The sequence below is a fragment of the Tachypleus tridentatus genome, chromosome 11 (genome assembly GCF_004210375.1).
Source record: "Tachypleus tridentatus isolate NWPU-2018 chromosome 11, ASM421037v1, whole genome shotgun sequence".
Lineage (NCBI taxonomy): Eukaryota > Metazoa > Arthropoda > Merostomata > Xiphosura > Limulidae > Tachypleus > Tachypleus tridentatus.
This window is the reverse complement of record NC_134835.1, coordinates 26,929,935-26,950,595: the sequence shown is the minus strand read 5'-3', so window position 1 is coordinate 26,950,595 and position 20,661 is coordinate 26,929,935. Positions and strand designations below refer to the sequence as shown.

General features: G+C 31.6%; 1 protein-coding gene and 1 long non-coding RNA gene across 4 annotated transcripts in view; one reads left to right on the top strand and one right to left on the bottom strand.

The window, feature by feature from the left end:
• LOC143231799 (nonsense-mediated mRNA decay factor SMG5-like) overlaps positions 1-7,142 on the top strand; it is a 32,316-nt gene extending 25,174 nt beyond the window's left edge. Inside the window, exons 6-8 of one of the 2 annotated variants that reach the window (XM_076466461.1) lie at positions 1,957-2,013; positions 4,522-4,644; positions 6,908-7,142. In XM_076466461.1, coding sequence (XP_076322576.1) covers positions 1,957-2,013; positions 4,522-4,591 — 127 coding nt within the window. In that variant the 3' untranslated portion in view covers positions 4,592-4,644; positions 6,908-7,142. Of the gene's footprint in view, positions 1-276; positions 407-1,956; positions 2,014-4,521; positions 4,645-6,907 lie in introns of those variants that run through there. The other variant, XM_076466464.1, reaches the window with a different exon arrangement.
• Positions 2,270-17,868, bottom strand: LOC143231805 (uncharacterized). Of its 2 annotated transcripts, none has more exons than XR_013017197.1 (2): positions 16,833-17,868; positions 2,270-4,214 (listed from the first exon to the last, which is right to left on the bottom strand). It is a non-coding gene; the product is annotated as an uncharacterized LOC143231805 (long non-coding RNA). The 2 variants fall into 2 exon arrangements; XR_013017198.1 differs by lacking the exon at positions 2,270-4,214 and adding an exon at positions 7,588-7,872.
• Between the last annotated feature and the right edge of the window lie 2,793 nt (positions 17,869-20,661).

Here is a 20,661-nt window from a genome sequence, read left to right as displayed (position 1 = left end):
TCATTTTTCCCTTTCAATAACTACTATGCGTAATTTATTATACAGTTTTATATATTATAGACTAGCACAGAACGCTTAGCATGTGTAGAAATGGGAGCTTTGTTAAAGACTTGTAGAATGTGCAAGAACTTATATAACTATGTGTGTAAAGGAAATCACTCACTCTTTGTGGTGCAGAGAAGTAGGTATCTCTGAAATACATTTTTCAGGTAAGAAAAGTTTTAACATTTGAAAGTGAATTGCATTTACATTGTATCATCTAAATTCATTATTTAGAACCATAGTGAGAGTATGGAATGGATTGGAACCAGGTATGGATCTCTAAAGCCTGGAAACAAAACCTGCAAAGAAACTGTTTCACATCCAATCATTTATGTCACTTCATGCATGTCATACAGGTTTTCAGGTATGGTCTTTACAGGTCACTTGTGAACTTACTGGTGAATAATGAATTTTCAGAACTAAAGCAAATAGAGAAATAAAAGAAGCTTATTGGATTGCTAATCTAAACTGTTCAACCTTTCAGAATTAATCTAGCTCCTGGAATTGGTGATCTCTGTTCATTGGTTTTATCTCTGTCAAAAAAATAAAAATAACTGTTCTTTCCTTATTTTTTTATGAAATATGAAAGCTGAATTTTCTAAAATTTGCTGTTCATTTAAGATAACTTTTCATATCTGTTTTTATAAATTAATTAGTATGACATATATTTTTAAATCAGTCTCCAGATGTCACCTTTGTTTTACTTAAACACCTAAGCATAGTTTTAAATACACATATATTTAGCCATTTCCAAATTAAAATATCCCTAACACCTTTCCACAGACATTACTGCCATTGGCTATGTTGTATAAGAAATGAGACACTTACAATAATTTATAGACAAATAAACATTTCCTGGAAAAACTGGATGACCTTCATAATATCACTAAACTCCCTCTCTGTATATAAATATCATTCATTTGATTACACCACCAGTTTGCCCTTGAAGAAGAAAAGCCCACCTTATGAAAGAGCTCATATTGTAGTGGTTTTTTATTTCATTTTATTTTACGACTTCAGCCTTGTTCTTATTATCCTCCTGCACATTTCCAATACTCTCTTCAATGAAATTTATTTTTGTTATTAATTCTCTTGTTTTTACCTTTTGTGTTTTTGATCTTCTAATTTTCCTTCTCTTTATTCTAATTTCTGTTAATTTATTTCACATCTATTTGTTCTCGTTTTCTTCACGTTATTACCACTGTTTTGTGATTTCCAACATGTTTTTAATCTTGGTTCAAACATACACTGTCATCTTGAAGTCTTGATTCTATTTTATTTACACTAAAATATTATTATTCCTTATGCTAATATTGCAACAGTCTCTATTGGTGTGTTGTTTTCTTTTATTACTTAGTAAAAATATTACTAATTCCAGTCTGCTTACAGGAAAAAAAGTGATTATCTCTTTAGCTGCAATCTCTACAACTTACATAATTTCATGAACTAACAATAACTAAGGGATAGGTCTAACTCACATATAAAATAAACTTTCCTATCTGTGGTACTAAATCAAATCTGGCTGTTTAACCTCCACTAATTCAGTAAGTGATTGAGAACATGGTAACAGACTTACTAACTAATTAACTGACACATTATGTGACAGAGTAACTATGTGATACATGTTTCAATATTAAAATATAATTTTTCCAAGTCTTCAAAAACTTAAGATGCAGCATGTAAATCACTCCAACTGTAAACACTTAGAACATTTATAGACATCACAAAATACAAAACAACTCAATTAAAATTATAACTAGAAAAACATATTTCTAAATTTGTATAACTGAATTTTTATTGTAATAAAGCTAACTATAAGTCAAGGTAATTTTTTCATTGCTTTTTTTTTTATATAGATTGTCACTGTTTATTACTTATATAAGCTTGAACCGTTTTGTTCAATTGTATGTACAGGGTTCCAGTCCAGCTTGGCAGTATGCTGAACAACTCCATGGACCATCTACATCTTTTGTAAGTTCATATATGTTGAACTGACTCACTCATTTGTCATTTGTAAACTCACCTCTCAGTTCTTAAATAATTTCTCAAAAAACAAAGAGTACATATGTTTATGCTAATATGTTATTTGGTTTACTAGCTTGCAAGGTTATCCCACAATTTGCAAATGTTTTCATACAAATAACAGAGAAATTTACATATGGCATCACTGTGGTGAACATCATTTTTTTACACACATTTGTCAGAATTTGTAAATATTTTCTTAATAATATATTAATGAATTTACAATATAATGCACACAATTTCCAACAATCAGTGAACAGTATCATTGTAATATTTTCTTTTATTTGAGTAGTCATTTTTCCAAACATCACTTATATGAACTTGTGGCTACCTTTCTTCCATTCATTGCTCATTTAATGAAAAAGATATATATCAGGTTTTAAGTATGTATGGACTGGATTTTTTGCAGTAGGTGTTTGGAACTTGTTGGCAATAAATTTCAACAGTAAACAAATAGCACACATCCACTTGCTTTTAAAAATATTTTAAAATAAGTCACTTTTACATACAAATGTTTGTTACACTGTTGGTTATCAGAGTTGTATCCAGAGCTTTAAATAATTGTTTCCTTTCATCAAAGTCCACACAGGCTGATTCAATTACTTTAGAATGCAGTTGATAAGACAAATTATTTTTCTCTACTCTTATCACAAAAGTACCAGCAAATAATTCATTTATATTTATATTACCCTATGGGTTACCACAGTTGTATCAGGCTTTATAAACACTCCTTAACAGTACAAATTTTTCTTGTTATCTGAGTTAAACTGTAAAACTCCTTTTAAGACATCAATTATTAACAATTTTAAAATATTTCTTTTACTTAACTTTGTTTGGTGATTGCCACAGTTGTATCCAAGAAAAAAATAGTTTAAAGTTTTAAATAAAATTGTGATTTCCTATAGTGAAAAGAATATTTTGTAAATATATTTGACTTGTTTTGATTATTTCAAAAGTCAATTGAATGCCACCCAGTTTGTGTTCAAAATTTTCACAAATGCTTATTTTTAAAGAATTCTTCCCTCTTTTGCTATTAAAATCCTGATAACATGACTAGTGTGTGTGATAAATGGCATTTGCTAATTGATCAGTTAATAGGCTCATTAATCAACTAGGTTTGATTAATTAATATGTGCATGCTCCCTACAATCTATGCAACCAAATTAAAAAAAAATTAAAAATTGGCTATGTGCTGTCTTTATAATATTTTTCAGCAATGCTCTTTTTTTAAAATATGAAACTTCCTGTTTTTATTCACATTGTTTTGATTTTGTTAAACAGTTTTGAATTACCCTTAATTTTGTATGATAAAACTCTTCCAAATACCCTTGTTTGCATATTCTTAAAAATGTGCTTTTGTCTAGAAAGAAATTTGTTAAGTTTTACAGATATCCCCTACTTAACAAATTTATTATCATTATTGACTAAATACCACAACAAGGTTGATATTATATTTGTTTTCCTAACAAATAGTAATTTTAAGTCTTCTGCAAATTGAAAACATCTTTCCCTATCACAAATAAAGGCAGTAATGTGTTAATTTATTTATTTTGTTTGAACAGGATTAACAAGAAACTAATATCCAGTAAAGATCTGAGTCGTCAGAATATGTTTAACTGCGTATCGTACACTGAACGATAGACTTATAAATATTGCAACTCAATAACACTGTAGTATATCATTCAATTAGTAAAAATTTAATTTTAAACAAAAAATCAAAACAATAGTAAAGTATCTTTATTGAGCCTTTAACAGTGTTCATGTGATGTCTGTGTTTCATACATATACATATGCTCATCAAATTATAGGAAAATTTTAAGCCAATACTAGATACCACTATTTAGTGTGTTTGTACTAAATATCGTGCACTTTGATTAAATAGTTTCTACTTTGAGAAGTAAAAAACCAAAAGGTATCAGTGACATTGCTTTTGTCTAGGAATGGTTAAATGAGCTAAACAAAAGCTACTGTTTAAAATTAACTTTGATGAACATATTGTGAACCATATTGTCTGCCTCAGTGTTCATCTGTCTCCCATTCGAAAGCTGCGCATGCAGGCAAAAACCAACATTCACTTCAGCATTCGTGATGTGAGAACAAGCAGGAATGATGTTGACACCAGGTGTTCTTTTTTTGCAGGATATTCTAAACTAAATTATTAAGAATTAATAATACTGTCATTCACATTTTTAAATTGTGACATAAATAATAAAAATGTTGATTTATTATATGTTATTATTGAGCAGCTCTTAGCCTGACTTAAGTGCTGTGCAGTTACTTTTCATGCTGGGTAACATAAATAGCTCAAAGCTTTACTCTAAGTGAATAAAATCAAGAGTGCAACACAACTAACCTTTTTAAAGTCCATAAAATAATTAAAAAAAAGATTATCTTAAATGTTTTCTGTCACTTGTAATGGGTACTTTTGCTTCTAACTTACTATTTTACTTAATTAAGATTCCAGATATTCCACCACTACCACCTTTTCCTCTGGATGATGAAGGTGTCACAGATGACGAAGCTCTAGCTTCAATGCTGGTGTCATGGTATATGAGTGGATACCATACTAGTAACTATCAGGTACATTATAAAGAAATCTTATGAAGTTATCAAACATTTTTTGTCAAAAAATTGTCCATTCTATTTTACTATTATATCCTTCAGTATGTTCAAAAGTTCTGAGTAACTGTTTTTGACTCTTTTACTAATGATTGATCATTTCTGTCATCTAATTCTTAATGTATGTACACTTGAAAATTTCGTTTTTTAAATATCTGCATAAGTATTACCTCTTTTGTATGGCCTAATAATTAGTATTTCAGGTTGTGAGGGTGGATAACTTGAAATTGTGAGCAGCAGAACTTGAGTTATAGGAAGTGTTTGACTTAGCTGTTTAGCCCTCATGTACATAAGGTGCATCTTTAAGTTGAAAATTCAAATTTTCTAATTTCTTATCTTCTTTTTTATAACACATTGAGCAGTTTTATCACTAGTATATGATTCCATATTGGATTTTGTTTATAGCTAAACAATACCAACAAGATAAATTCTCTGTTAATTTATTAAAGTTACATTAATTACACTGCACAACTATTTTTTTGAAAAGTTTTGCTTTCCAAAAAGTTGTTGCTGATTGTGGCAGGTACCTGGTGGGTATGCATAGATATAGTTTTGGTTTTGCTTCATCACATTGGAACTCTGAGAAATAGTCAGTTAACTGTTTACTGGCAATAACGTATTTAATTGCATTTATGTTTCTAATATGCTATTAAGTTCAACATAATTAGAAGTGTTTTGCTCCTGATTTTCATTTGTATTCAATGTCCGGTGCATCACGTTGCAGTGTCCAACAGTAGTCAGCAAGCATTGATGGATTCCAGTTGCCCAGATATCATTTTTCCATTGTAGCAAAACTGAAGATTTCGATGAAACGGTACATGATGGGCAAATTTGGATGTGATTTTTTGATCAACAGCCAAAACCTATAAGGAACACCCAACAGTGTTCAAGAAGCAAAAACTTTGTTGTGCAGTGTTATTAGTAGGATCGTAACAGACATTATTGTGAGGCAATTACCATGTTACAAGTAGTACTTAAATCACTGGATATGCAGTCTGTGATAAGTGTATGGATCACCAACTCCAGAAGATTTATACAGTAATAAGGAAATGAGACAGAGGTGAAGGTTTAAATAATAAATGAAATATGTATTCAGACCCTTCCTTATCTACTTTGTTTTAGTAACCTTATACTTTTAAGCATCTGCTGGTTCTCATTACTTGAAACATTTTTTAATAAAAGATTAACAAAATCATTGTAAGAAAATAAAACCAAGTGAAAGAAAATGCTTACTGGGAAGCAGAGATTTGGTTGGCAGGAAGAATACATGGCTGTGATGACTGGCAGTGTTTGACTCACTATAATTTTACTCTAGCATTTATATAATTTAGTAATTTAGAAGTTTTGGATTCTGATATGCATAAGAACTCAATGAAAGTTATTGGTAATCCCAAGAATTACTGCTAAATAAGGACTGGACTGTTCCTCTTAGATGATTTTTGATAGACGTGCATGAATCAGTTAATGCTGTCTATAGACCAAGGATAACTTCATGATTGAGATTTCTTACCACAAGTTTAATAGTGTCTCTATTTTATACTTTTACAACTTTGCTGTTTCTAAGCCTTATTATATATGATATATGTAGAAATATTAATGCATATAAGTAACTTGTATCCATGTGAATGCTTACATTCCATTGTTCAGTTATATCACTTGATTAAACATAGCTGCATTTCTTTGAGTAACTTATTGTATCTGTATTTTTACATGTGTAAAGTCTAGGTATGTGATAATTTATAACAACTATATGCATGTGTTATCAATTTCATTATAAATTACACTTGTTTATTAAATATATTTTGGTTTCATTTTACTCTTCTAGTATGTTAATTATGCCCTAACTCTCGATGTGTTGAATGTTAAGATCTCAGGCATTCTTTAACAAGGTTATCTCAACCATTAGATCAGGGGTTCCCAACCGGTGGGTCGCCACCCCCAGGGGGATTGCGAAGCCTTGGCAGGGGAGTCGCGTAGCATTGTTAGAAGTAGCTTGGGACAACATTAATTTTATTTCATCAATTACATTTTCATGTCGCGAGTGCCAATAGGTTGTGAACCCCTGCATTAGATAATACATTACTGTTGGATAATGTTTTCTCATGAATGTACTTAATTGCTACTTACTTTCCTTCTTTTTCTACCCATAATTATTTCAGGGTGAACTTTGAACCTTAATCTTTAACACATGACAGTGACATTATTTTTATTCTTCTTGTTCTAGGCCTTACGACAAATGCGTACTGAAAGCTGTGAATGTCAAGAACATGGCAATAAAAAATGTTGTCTTCGTTGTTCATCATGAATTATTGTATCAAAAAAAAGAATTAGTTCTTTCAAGTTTTTTATTGAAATTGCTCTGTCTTATTCATGTAAAGTAATATTCTTGTAAATTCTTTAAGAAGAAATTATGCAGGTTATGTATTGTTTTTATAAATAAATATTTGTGTTTTCATCAACTCATTGCATGAAACATCATTTGTTGACAGTGTGTTACATATTTATATATTGAATATTTATTACTTTGTTTTTACCATAGATGTTACAGAAATGAATATTCTTAAACTTAAGTTTTTTGTTGTTGTTGAAATATTTTTGATATACACTTTTCTAATTCCTGAAAATCACTAGAGGGTCTAGATAAGGAATTTTAGTATTAAAAAGTACAATAGGTATAATACTGCTGTTGTATGACAAGTATAATTAATTATAATTATGCTTCACACCATAAGAATTGCAAATTGCTCATTATAGCCAGTCACTTCTGTAATTATGATCAATAATGTTTTCATATTGTCTGCTCACTGAGTTATGAGATTCACATTGAAATCCTGTTGTTGAGATATTCATATGTGCTGAAGGAATACAGATATGTTGTAAGCTATATAAAGCATGAACCTGAAGTGAAAAGATGAATACTTTAATCAGACTGGACTTGCTTCATTAACTGATTAATACAGTGTTCTTAAATCATGGTATGTACAAGTAAAACCAGAAAAGTTGGCAGTGCGTGTTGCTAGCTGTTTGTCTTTCCTCCAGTCAGTAACTCAAAATGAGTGGCAGCAACAGAGATAGCCTTTGTAGTTTTGTCATATCAAACAAATAGTGAGCAATTTTGATGTTAATTGGAATCAAATTTGAGATCCTTGATTTGTGAGCTCCCTCTCTCAAATTGCCAAAGCTTAAAATCTTGAAGTCAAAATAAATAATGAAGCTAAAACTCAACACACAAAATATACCATTATCTAGCTCTGTACTTAATAACAAACAAACATATATATATTTATTATTCAATTTTTTAAGTATTGAAATAATCAAAATATCTAATTTTAACAGGTTTATAATTTCATGACAATTGATATGATTGCAGTTTTATTAACTCTTTAAGTTCAAGTGAATACCTCATTAGGTTCTTGCTCATGTAGAGAATGATACACAATTTAGCTGTGTCCACATACATCCTTTACTGCATGTGTCATGAGGATTTTAGTGATTTGCATTCAGGATTTAATTAAACTATTTTTTACGTTCTACTAATTAGTATAGCATAAAATTGTAGCTAAAAATCTATATTTTACAATAGTATAAGTTTTAGTTTCTTACTTTTATAAAGCAATATTCTTTAAAATCCCAAATTTCTCCTACTGTGACAAATGTGACAGTTTTATTATAGACTGTCCCCTTTTCAAATTTATTCACAACTATAAGTACAAAATTTAACATATATTACTCACTATATTACCATCATCACTGAAACAAAATATTTATAGCTTTGTATCTTGTTTAGTTACAGAGCTATCAGATAGAAAATCAGACACCTCTTGCCACACCCACCAGCATACACAACAATATTACACTTTCCAAAAAAGCACAGAACATAGTTAGTAGAGCAGAGAGATTATGTAAAAGCTTTACGAGATGTTTGTTGGACTCTGACAAATTGTTGCTGACTTGAAATGCTTCCCAAACACTGTCAAGTACACCATAGATCAAGAGACTGAGATGTGTAAATTTGAAAATAGGAAAGGAAAAGTAGAACACCTAAATTAAATGATACCGATGTTTTTTTAATATCTTTGTTTATGCAGTCTTTGAAGCAGAAGGAAGACTTTTGTTGATCTCAAACTATGAGATAAACGACCATGTACCAAATAACAGAAAAGTGACCAGATCTACAGTATCAAGGAAACTCAATGAGAATGGAGTATTTGGTCATGTAGCAGTTAAGAAAACCTTTACCTCGTTTTCAAGTATTGTCAAGATACTGAAATTTGCTAAAAATTACGTAAACTGTACTGTTGATGATTTGAAATGGGTGTTATGGACAGTTGAGTTAAAGTCTGCAATATTTGGTTCATAACATAGGTTATACATCCAGCAGAAGAAAAAAAAGTGAAATATATTTACCTCAATATAGAGCATCTACCATGATGTATGGGGGGGAACCAGTGTGATGGTTTGGTGGTGTTTTTGTGCTGAGGTGACAAAAGATATTTGTAAAATAGCTGAAACAATGGACCAGTGCAACTACCATCAGATACTGATCTGTCAAAGTATACCCAGTGGTTTGCATATTACTGGATTGTACTGTCAAGAAGTTAATGATTTCAAACACTCATCCAACCTAAGCAAAAATTACTTAGCTAAGAAAGAAACTGTTGGAGTGAGGGTCCCCAAAGAGCTCTGATCTCAGCCCAGTTGAACAAATCTGGAATTTTATAGATCAAAAACTTGACAAATCAAAAGTTAATTCTGAAGAAAATTTATGGAGTGTATGAGAGGATTTGGAGTAAAGTCCCAAAGGACAGTTTGATTAAACTTGTTGCAGAAATGCCTTACAGACTGTCTGCAATTATTAGTGCAAATGGTAGACATAGAAAATATTAACTGTGCTAAACTCAAGCACTTCCACTGAGTTTCTGTTATACTAAATATGCAGGTGAATAAACTTTTAATGTTTCACCTGTGATTTACCTTCCATTATTATTGGCCAGGTGATTAAGGCACTCGAATCGTTATCTGAGAGTCGCGGGTTCAGATCCTCGTTATGCCAAACATGCTTGCCTTTTCAGCGGTAGGGACGTTATAATGTGAGGATCAATCTCACTATTCGTTGGTAAAAGAGTAGCCCAACAGTTGACGATGGGTGTTGAAGACTAGCTGCCTTCCCTCTAGTCTTACACTGCTAAATTAGGGACGGCTTGCACAGATAGCCCTCGTGTAGCTTTGTGCAAAATTCAAACCAAACCATTATTTTTTAAAAGTAGCCTGAAATCTAATTTTTGACACTTTTTCTCAACACTTTTCTATAGTACTGTCTACATTATATAATTATAATTTGATACAAACAAGTTATTAAATTCATCTTATAAAATAATTTCATGGAAGAAACTTTAAGACAGTAAAACATTGAGCTCTGCAAGCTTTCACTGATTACAGTCATTATTCTTTCCAGTTTTGGTTAACTGCCCAAACGATATAAGATGGAGATAAATTGTGTTATTAGTTGAAATTGTAGAAGACTAACTCCCTTCAGAGGACACAGCAGATAACCTGAAGGGTCTTTGCTATAAAAAAATACACGTGATCGAGAATAAAGATTTTTCTTTAACTTATTCATTTGCTTTTGCTAAAATTTTCTTGGGGCAAGGCGTTATATCTGCTGATTTACAATGCTAGAAAGCAGATTCAAATACTCATGGTGGGAAGGACATTGACAGCCCTTTAACACTTTGTGCTTAACTACAAACAAACGAACTGTCGTTGAAAATGAAATTGTGTTTATTGCTGATTTTGAATTCTTGTGAATATTAAAATTTAAATATACACGATTGATATCAGTAGATTAATATAATACGACACAAATGTGACATTTGTTATAGTTGATTAATAAATCACAAGTGATTAGCTATTAAATAAAGTATTATATTTCTACTATTTCTATTTTATTTATCAGTAGGTAATTAGACTGAGTTTTGGAAAAAAAGTTATATTTCCATTTTTTTATCAATGGGTGATTAGGTATTGGAAACGTAATGTGTTTCAAATAGCCACAAAACCTATATGAGTGGAAGTCTCACAAAGTGCTATATCTCCACGTGATATCACAAGCTTTCTTAAGGTAAAAGAACAACAGAAACAAGATGTGTCTTGAAAAAGGCTTCCTTGATTGAAGTTTCAAGTCAAATCAGGTAGTCCACAGTGAAGCTCTGTCATCAAAATCCACATTGGGTGGGTTAGAGGTTGTTTGATTCAAGGAAACAAACAAGACTAGTGTTAGCCATCCTAAGATTTTACAGAGACAGCTTCTCAAAGGAAGTGGGCAGTAGATTGAAAGTATGTTAGGATCCTTGCATTTATTTTTGAAATATAAACAAATGCAAATTTACAGTTTGTGTAACTATTATAAAACACACAGATGTGTTACTCATAACAACAGCTGAGTCTCTGCATTTTGTTTTTTAGTATTTACAAATTTAGTTTCAGGAATAGAATATGTAGCAGAGATCTTTGACACTGTTCATGAAGTTTACTTTTGATGTTCCTTTTCACAATGCTTGATCCACAGATGATACTTGCTTTTCTTTCTCACATATGAACGTTTGTGACGTCTGTACATGTCATGCTTATTTAGTAAGTAGTACTTCTATACTTCATCCTCTGATGAGACTTCATTGTTAGTCTACTGGAGGTTCATGAGGAAATGTTTTTGTTCCCAATTTTGTGTAAAGCTGCTCTTGAGAGTTATGTATGGTAGCCATCCATAATTTAGCAGTTGTAAACTAGGGTAAACACAACTAGTTAACATCACCTTCTTCACATCATGGAGTTATGATGTTCTAAAGAAGGTAATGTTACTCTAGTTCAAGTATAGTAGTAAATTACATAGTATTTCTAAATCCAAATAAAATTTTATTTCTTATCCACAGAATCTCTTGGAAATAAGAAATATTTTTTACTTTACAGATCCATGCCTTTGGATGATCATTATTCATCATATAAATATTTATCTTCATCCCTTGTCTGATTTGGTAAACATTTTCAGCTTAGTCAAGACAATATTCACCTATAGGGCCAAAAGCTCTTTGCTTCCCTGTATGTGCAGAAAATTTCAACCTCAAATTCTTGATCTGGATGTTTCCCTTATACAGCAGAATGCCAGATACTGTTCATGCAAATTTGTTCAAGAAAGAAATCCAGTCAGAACTGCAACAAATAATAGATTATTCATCTCAGGAAGGAGTCACAATTACACTTTCAATCTTACTCAAGAAACTGGTGTGTTATGTTTTTCTTGGATGAAGTCTGGCAGCCACACTTTGCCATTTAAAATACTTCACTCAAAGTTCAGGATATCAAGGAGTCATAAAGTAGATACCACAAAACATTCTGCTGACAAAATCAGGTATTGTCTCAGATAAGTACTCAGCATCCCTTTAAATCTTCATTCAATATCCCACCTAAATTGATATTGTTATACCTCGCTTAAGCTACCAAGATGTCTTTACTTGGTTGGTTCACACTGTTTACAGATTGACATTTTGCTGATAAAGATATTTAATATCCTTTTAGAAATACTAACGTTTTAAGTTAATTCTCCAAGGGTAGAAATATTCTAAATTTTCAGCAGGACACCTCAAAATTTTCACCGACATTACCGAAAACAAGAAATCAAGTAGAGACAATTATTATATAAAACAGAATCATTTTATTCATAGCACTGAAACATTATTTCAAAGCAAGTGGCAACAAGCCTTGTATCCATTAAAATGACACATCAATTAAACTGGTAGATTTAGTCATCCAGCACTGAGACATAAGCTGATGTAGACTCAGTATCTCTGTTGTCTTTACGTGTGTGAGTTCCATGTGGACTCACAAATTGTCTGTTGTTTTTGTTTTTTTTTACTGTCCTTCCACCAGGATTCTACAGACTTGCACAGTAATTCTATGCTTGCAAGATCACAGGTCTTATTTTTAGCTAATTTTATTGTCATCAAGTCATTAAGAGAATCATTTATTAGTTTGGACCACCAATCATCCTTAATAACTGCCATCTGGGAAAATCCATGTTCTGGTTCAGCAGATGACACGGAAATCACCTGCATGCGGCATACCAAGGCCAACACTGTTGATCCAGGGAAAGGTTTACCATCCTCAACAGTAATTTGACTTGCAACTGACTCTTTCGTGGCACTTTTTGAGCATCTGGCTCTTATCTGACCACTAATAACAATCACCTTTCCTCTAAGTAACCACTTGCCAGTTTGTTCACATGTTGTGAGCTCTTTATGTATTTCTATATACTTATAGTTTATACTCAGAGAGCCACTTAAATAATATTAATTACACGATATTATAAAATGTTTGCATGTTATTATTTTGTGTTCCTAATTTAATTCAGCAAAGTATTAACAAGTGTTAACTTTTATCCAGACTTACTACAATAAAGTACAAGATCCACAAGTAAGTACTAAAAGTCTTGCTTTTATATTTCTCATTTATTGTTACAAAAGTGAGTACAATGTGAAACTCAGAATATTATTAGAATAGAAAAGAAAATATGAGTGAAACAATTTTTCAGGAATCTATGCATGTAAAATGCATGTGCTACATAATTTAGTGTTTGTTTATTTTACTCCAGTTTTAGTCATTTGTCTACTAGGTGTTTATAGGTGCATACTTACATAGTTCAAAAAATATTAAAACAACAAAACTAAATGAAGACAAAATTTAAATTGTTACAAGTCTGGGATTATTTAGGATAAATAACTTATTTTATGTAACAATCTACAGTTATTCTAGAAGAAAAAAATGGTAGATTTATCTTGTATTTTTTTTCAAAACAATCCCTGAGGAAGGGTAAGAACAATGAATAAGCCCAACAGACTACCAGAAGTTAGAGTACATTCATATGATGAGATGAAGCATCAGTGAACAGATACAGATCCATCTTAGATAAAGATAGTGGCACATTGATGGTGATGCCAGAGAGGCAAGCCACCATTATAAATCCTGGGCTGGAGGAGGGGGCATATGAACTATTTTCGTCAAGATTTCAGTGAGTAATTCTTCTGTGAATGCAAGGTTCAGAGGAGAAGATGGAAATGTCTGTGTGTGATCAAAGAGTTAGTTGGTTTTAGTGAAGCCATGGTCCCCATCATCAAATTATCTCTCATGAACTATAAGTTGAACAAGTGTAGATTTTGGTGACTAGTCACTCACAGGCAGATGGAAAAGGCTGAGCAAAACTCAGAAAGGGCTTAAGAAACACTCTCAAGTGAAACTTGAGTGTGAGCAAGGAAAAATTCAGAAATATTAATGAACACCACAATTTCGATATACTGCAGATAGAAGAGAGTGGTTGGAGGAGAAGAGAGAGAGAATTTGGGTAAAAGACTACAGGTAAAAATACAGAATTATCCACCTCACCTGTGTACATAAAAGTGTGACCCAAGTGGATTTAGTAGTGACTGACAACCTCAATGAATCATATACAGGTAACAAAGGAAAGTTGTGAATTAGAAATTCTTACACAGGAAATTGGGGACTAAAGCAAGGTATAGTGGTGGACGTTTCAGTTTGCAACAGTGTGTAAACTAAGGATAAAATGAAGGATTGATTTTAGCTTCTGATTAAATTTAATTAGAACTACAACAAAAAATTTTGGAGAAAAGAAACAGGGAATGATAATCACCTACAAAAATTCTAAAGAGCATGGTGCAGCACCTCAGCCTTTGGCACAGAGATGAGAGGTAAAGTATGGTTAGAAGAATCAAGTAAAGACAAAAATACTGAGAACTAAAATGTGAAACCAATACTAAATAATCTGAACCCATTCTCCCATAACAAACCTAACAAGATAAATCCCAATTGTGGAAATCAAGGAAAAGGAATTCAGAATCATTAAAATTGAAGATATAAGAATCAGACAGGTGTGAACTTGTAAGAATACAGTTGGTCAAGGAAAGATAAAACAAATATTATTTATGGTTAGGATTAGGAAGAAGCAAATAAGACTAACTTTTCCCATAACTGGAGATGGGTACTATTGCTTGTCATTTACTAATCTGTTTGCATGTCTTTATGAAAAAACCATATTTTGGAAAATTAGCTGTCGAGTTACGGTGCAAGTTTGTTACTTTTTTTATCCCTGATATTTCTTAATACTTATTATCCATAAAACAATATTTATTACTTTTGAATTCCTTTATGTCCCTTTTATTAACATTTATATTTTAATCACTTTTCATGTCATATTATTATTTTGCTGTATAAACACCCATAATAATTTCCCTTTTAAGTTAAGTGTTTTAAATACCTTTTCATACTCTTTTATACCAAAAATTGTTGTTCCATAGTTTATTTGTAATCATAAAACACAAATAAAATTAGTCCCATATGTCAAATTATTTCAGTATCTAATCAAAACGATTCTGGTGTATCATGATAGTCTTCTTTTCATAACTATAATGTTACTACACATTTCTTCACACTCAATTTAGTAATTTCCAATTTTCCTACAACAAAGAAAGGTCTACCTTTTAAAGATACCAATATTATGTGGTTTCTTATTTTTCTTGTTCATTGATTTTTTGAACATATATATCTTCTGAACATCAGAAGCTGATTAATCAAAGGTATCATTATGATATCTTTGTTATATTCAATTACTCTCAACAGGCAAGTCAGTTTTTTATTGCATCTTTATAATAAACTTTAAAACAAAAATGATTCTGTATCATAAGAAATAGTTTACAAGTTTATGTTACAATCTATAGAGATGAATAAATTTAAAATAAATCTAATGAAAATATTAATTTATAACTCCCATGAAAAAACAACAACTTGTATATATAAAAAATATAATAACGACCCTTTATCTATTTGGCTATAATATATTATGTCTTTTGGCTTTTTAACACCAAATATGCTCTCGGTGAATGAAAACAAAGGTTTGGGGAAATATCTTATAGCATTACATTTGAAAAGTAACACCATTTGTCTCTAATTATCACAAATATGCAAAGTGTACCAGTTATAATAATATCAGTTACCATTATTATTATAGCACTGAATTTGGTCCTAGTAAACACCTACCTATTAATGAAAGCATCAAATTCAAGAGTTGTGTATCTTATAGGCAATAACTGTTATCTAAACCCATCAGTCAGGGAATAAAAAATAAGCATTAGGGAATAACAAATATAGTTAGGCTTCAAACTTTATCATTTCTTATGTTAAAAGAATTATTGTCACTTCAGCTGTTTTGTTGTTTCTGAATCTATTTGTTCAGAATTACTGTAAGGATGTGAATACAGAAGTGCAATAATGTACACTGAAAGTTTCTATTCATTATCAAGTTTATTTGTTAAACTACAAAGATTGAAATTTGTCAGATAATGTTTTCTTTCATTTTAGAGAAAAATCTATTCAATGCTGTAACACTGAGTATGTACAGTTTCAAATAAGAAATACACCAGTTTATCCATATTTGATAAACTGAAAAAATGGTAATTTGTCTAATTTTAGTAATTTTCTTATTTGGGAAATGAGTAATAGCTGTGGGATACAGATATACAACTTTATCAATGAACATTCTAAAAAGCTTGTACATTTAAGTAGTTTAGTCAATATATCAATTAACAAGCTACCCATATTAACTGTAGAAAAGTTGACCCCCTTTTCATAGTATATGTCATATATTCATTAAAAGAGCCAAAAAAGGGGTGAAAATTGATTAATTATAATAAAATTGAAGTAAGATCCAAAGCTGTTTGCAAGAAATGTGAAATTCCTTGAAAAGTATGTCCATCTTATGGCATGATCACTCAAGAAATAGCACGAACACTTTTTTGTAAAAATGGCTGAAAATTAAGTAATTCAGACCAAAATAATAATGTAAACACAAACCAGGTAATGATGCATTAAGTAACATGTAAGATGCTAAAATCAGTGAATGATAATAATGAAAAAACGCTTCTCTTTACCAATGAATAGTGAAATTGACCGTCTTTATAACAACCCCACAGCTGAAAGGGCGAGCATGTTTAGTGTGACGAGGATTCAAAGTCGCGACCCTCGGTTTACGAGCCGAGTGCCTTAACCACCTGATCATGCCGGTCCCAGAAAAGAAATAGTGAACTAACCTATTATCAGATTCGCTATATACCATGTTCAGTGAACAGAACAACACTGATATCCGAGGTTCGATTCCTCAAAATGGAAAGGACGCAGAGAATCAATTGTGGAACCCTGCTCTTAAGAAACACAGCAACAATAGCACTCGATTCGCTATTTTATCTGCATTAAATTACTTTCGCCAATTGCCAAGCTCATATTTACTGTTTGGGATAAGGCCTACAAGTCTTTAGTTAATTTTTTCATCATTGAAATTACACATTTTAATGACGAGGATAAATATTCATAATTAATTCATTAGTCCATTGAATAATTAATCGTGACGATATATTTCTTTATTGTTTACGTATCTAAAGTTCTCATTTATACGTGACAATTTGATATTTATTATTATTAATCGAACCCTTCTTTTTCAATTTTGCGAAACAATACTCATTACAACAGGCTTAATACTAATATATAACTTTATAAGTATTGTTACCTGAATATTATTTTAGACAATCACAATATAGTTACTAAGAGTTCTTCAACAACAATATATATTGTGTAATTTCAACAGTTATTTAGATTATTAACATATCTTAGCAACATAAACCTTTAGAGAAAAGTAGTCCATAGCGTACGCAAATCAAAGAGACAGAGAAATTTCCTGAATAATGGCTTTATTATTGCGAATTTTATTTGCCTTAGCTATCTTCCTTGCGGAAATCCAAACTACGGTGTTTGGAAGAGCTATTTTACCAAGCACACATGTAAAAGCTAAGTACACATACATCCGTCGAGGAAAAGATATTGAAGTTAAATGTATCCCACCTGGTTACAAACAAAAATATTTATTTAGCGATGTTGTTACCTACACATGGACAAGCCGAACAGGCACAATTGGATCTGTAGGAAACAAAATCAGAATGGACAAGTATACAGGCGACCTTATAATTAAAGACGTTCAAGCTTTCGATATGGGTGATTACAACTGTAATGTTATTTACTGGAATGAAGACAACAGGCCACAAACCAAACAACAAATCGTTGTGAACCATTATTTAAAAGGTAGATCATTGTACTGAATATTTATAACTTCATGTGAATATTTATCTTTCACTTAGAAAATAATTTCCGCTAACATAGTATTCTAATTAACGGGGATTTAGAGTTAACATCAATTTAAATTTACCGTGGAATCTAATGCGATATTTGTACAACAAAAAACGTTCAAGGCTCATAGAAAAATACACGTGTGGTGAGTGGCCGTAAAGTTACATACATAGGCCAAACTAAGTGCTGTTTGAAAGTTAATTTAGGAATATATACGGATACCGCACAGATCGCTTGTTTGTTTGAAGTTAAGCACAAAGCGACACAATGGGCTATGTGTGCTTTGCCCACCACGGGTATCGAAACACAGTTTCTAGTGTTCTAACTTCACAGATACACCATTTGGGCCACTCGGATGTACATAGATCTTTACTACCGTAACAGATGGATATACAGACATTGACGTTACCATTAAAAAAATCTTCTAACTGCGAAAGCGCACACGAATCAAAATATTCAACAAACACCGTTCCAACTCATATTGTTTTATTTAACCATCTGTAATTCGTGTATTATAAATTGTGTTTGATGAATATGTAGCATTACAATTCTAGTTTATTGTATTGTATGCATAAATGCGTAAGGCGTGCGACTTCTAATCCGAGGGTCGCGGGTTCGCGCCCGCGTCGCGCTAAACATGCTCGCCCTCCCAGCCGTGGAGGTGTATAATGTTACGGTCTATCCCACTATTCGTTGGTAAAAGAGTAGCCCAAGAGTTGGCGGTGGGTGGTGATGACTAGCTGCCTTCCCTCTAGTCTTACACTGCTAAATTAGGGACGGCTAGCACAGATAGCCCTCGAGTAGCTTTGTGCGAAATTCCAAAACAAACAAACCAAAACAAGTATGCATAAATATATTTTCCTTAATTTTCATTTCTCAAAAATAATAATAGTGTTTTTTATTGCACCCTATAAGCTACTCTCTAAGTTTCATATTCTCATGGTTCATGTGGACTTCGCAAAAATCTACTAAATCAAAAATACGATACCTTATATCCGAGAGCTTTCAAAAGGGACACATTTCGTTTTCATTGGCAAACTAGAAATAACCGTTTCGATTAGTTTCTGAGTGTTCATGAAGCAAAATAATCGTGAGGTATAACTACTGACAAAAAAAGGGAACACTAAACAAATGTAATAGAACAATAACCCGAAAATTATCATAAATAGATGACAGTTTATTATATTTTGCACTCCTTTATGATCAACAAAAATTAAGATTATTGAACAATAAACTTATGTGGGAACAAGTTTCTACGCAATGACGTGTCCGTTGGAGCTCAACTTTCGTTTATAAAAGACTCAATACTGAACTAATTTGGTGGGTATTTTCAAGGGCGGTCTTAATCATTGTGAAGCCCCGGGAGAATTCAATAAATGGGGATCCCATAATGATGCGAAAAGTCAAAAGTATATTGACAAGCACAGCATCGGGGACCCTTCTCTGTCTGATGAGCCGAGCAATTGGCGAGTTTGGGAAACAGGTAAGACTACCTGTGAGTATTTGGGTTCTAAGATCTAACAAACTCTTAATGAGCTTGATAGACAGAAGATCAGGAGCGCTAACAATGTTGTTTCTCTTTGCCCAAAGATACGCGGACACAGTCTTTTTTGTATGGAAAGCTCGAAGCTACTTCAGTGACTTTCAATGATGTTAAAGATCCACAATCTTTCTATTAGAGCATTTTCCCATAACTCTCTAGACATAGTTTCTAGTTTTATGCATTATCTTGACTTTAAAATGTCAAACTCATCAGATATGTTGCCTGTGAGTATCATGCCGACATAAGAGTCATCTGTGTTACTGAATGTTGATGTGATATAAACATTCCAAATTAAGATGTTTAACTAACTGATGGTTTACACTTATAAATTTACAAAAAATTATAAATCGTTTATAAACAAAAAAATTTCACTAGACAATTTCACATATCGTCATTAAAACTTCGTGTTAAAACATACAAAAAAAGATTGTTTAACTTATGTCAGTAAAATGGTTAACTTGGCAAATTTTAACAGTTTTATTTAATTTTTAATTTCAGTTTATTCGCCACCAGATAACAACATCATTTGTCCATATGGATACATGTTAGGGAAAAGTGATTGCTGTAAGTTGTGAATAATGATATACTTTTTTTCTTTTTTTTTTCTGGAAAAAATTCTGTTTCGTCGACTCATGTGTTTTCATTAATTTAAAGATAAAACATGAAGTACATTTGGATTCATCACAACTCAAATGTTTTATTGAAACCTTGTAAAGTGTTTTTGTTAGTATATTTCTTCAAGTATATTTTTCACGACAGGATGATGAAAAATCGCTTGAATTTTAATTTCTTTTACACAGAGACGCAAAATAATATGCGAAGTAAACAATATATGTGATAAACGTTTTGTGACTTTCAGTTAAAACGAAATATCACACTACAAAAATACCTGTGCTAATTACATTATCACATAAAAGATTACCAGTTAGGTAAAATTTCTATAAGACCTACAACTTACTATACGTTATGAAAATAGCAAGGTTTCCTAGTGGATAGCGTTGCGGTCTACTATTCAAATGGCTCCAGGTTCATTTGTTTTCAACTATTCGTTGCATCATGCTTCAGAATAAGTTTACAAAAACACAACAAATGCCCACAAAATGTTAACAAAACATTAATAAATGTATTGCGGAAAATATCCCACATAAGAAACATTTTTCAAATATTTAAATTGTGGTATTATTGTGAAAAGAGGTTAC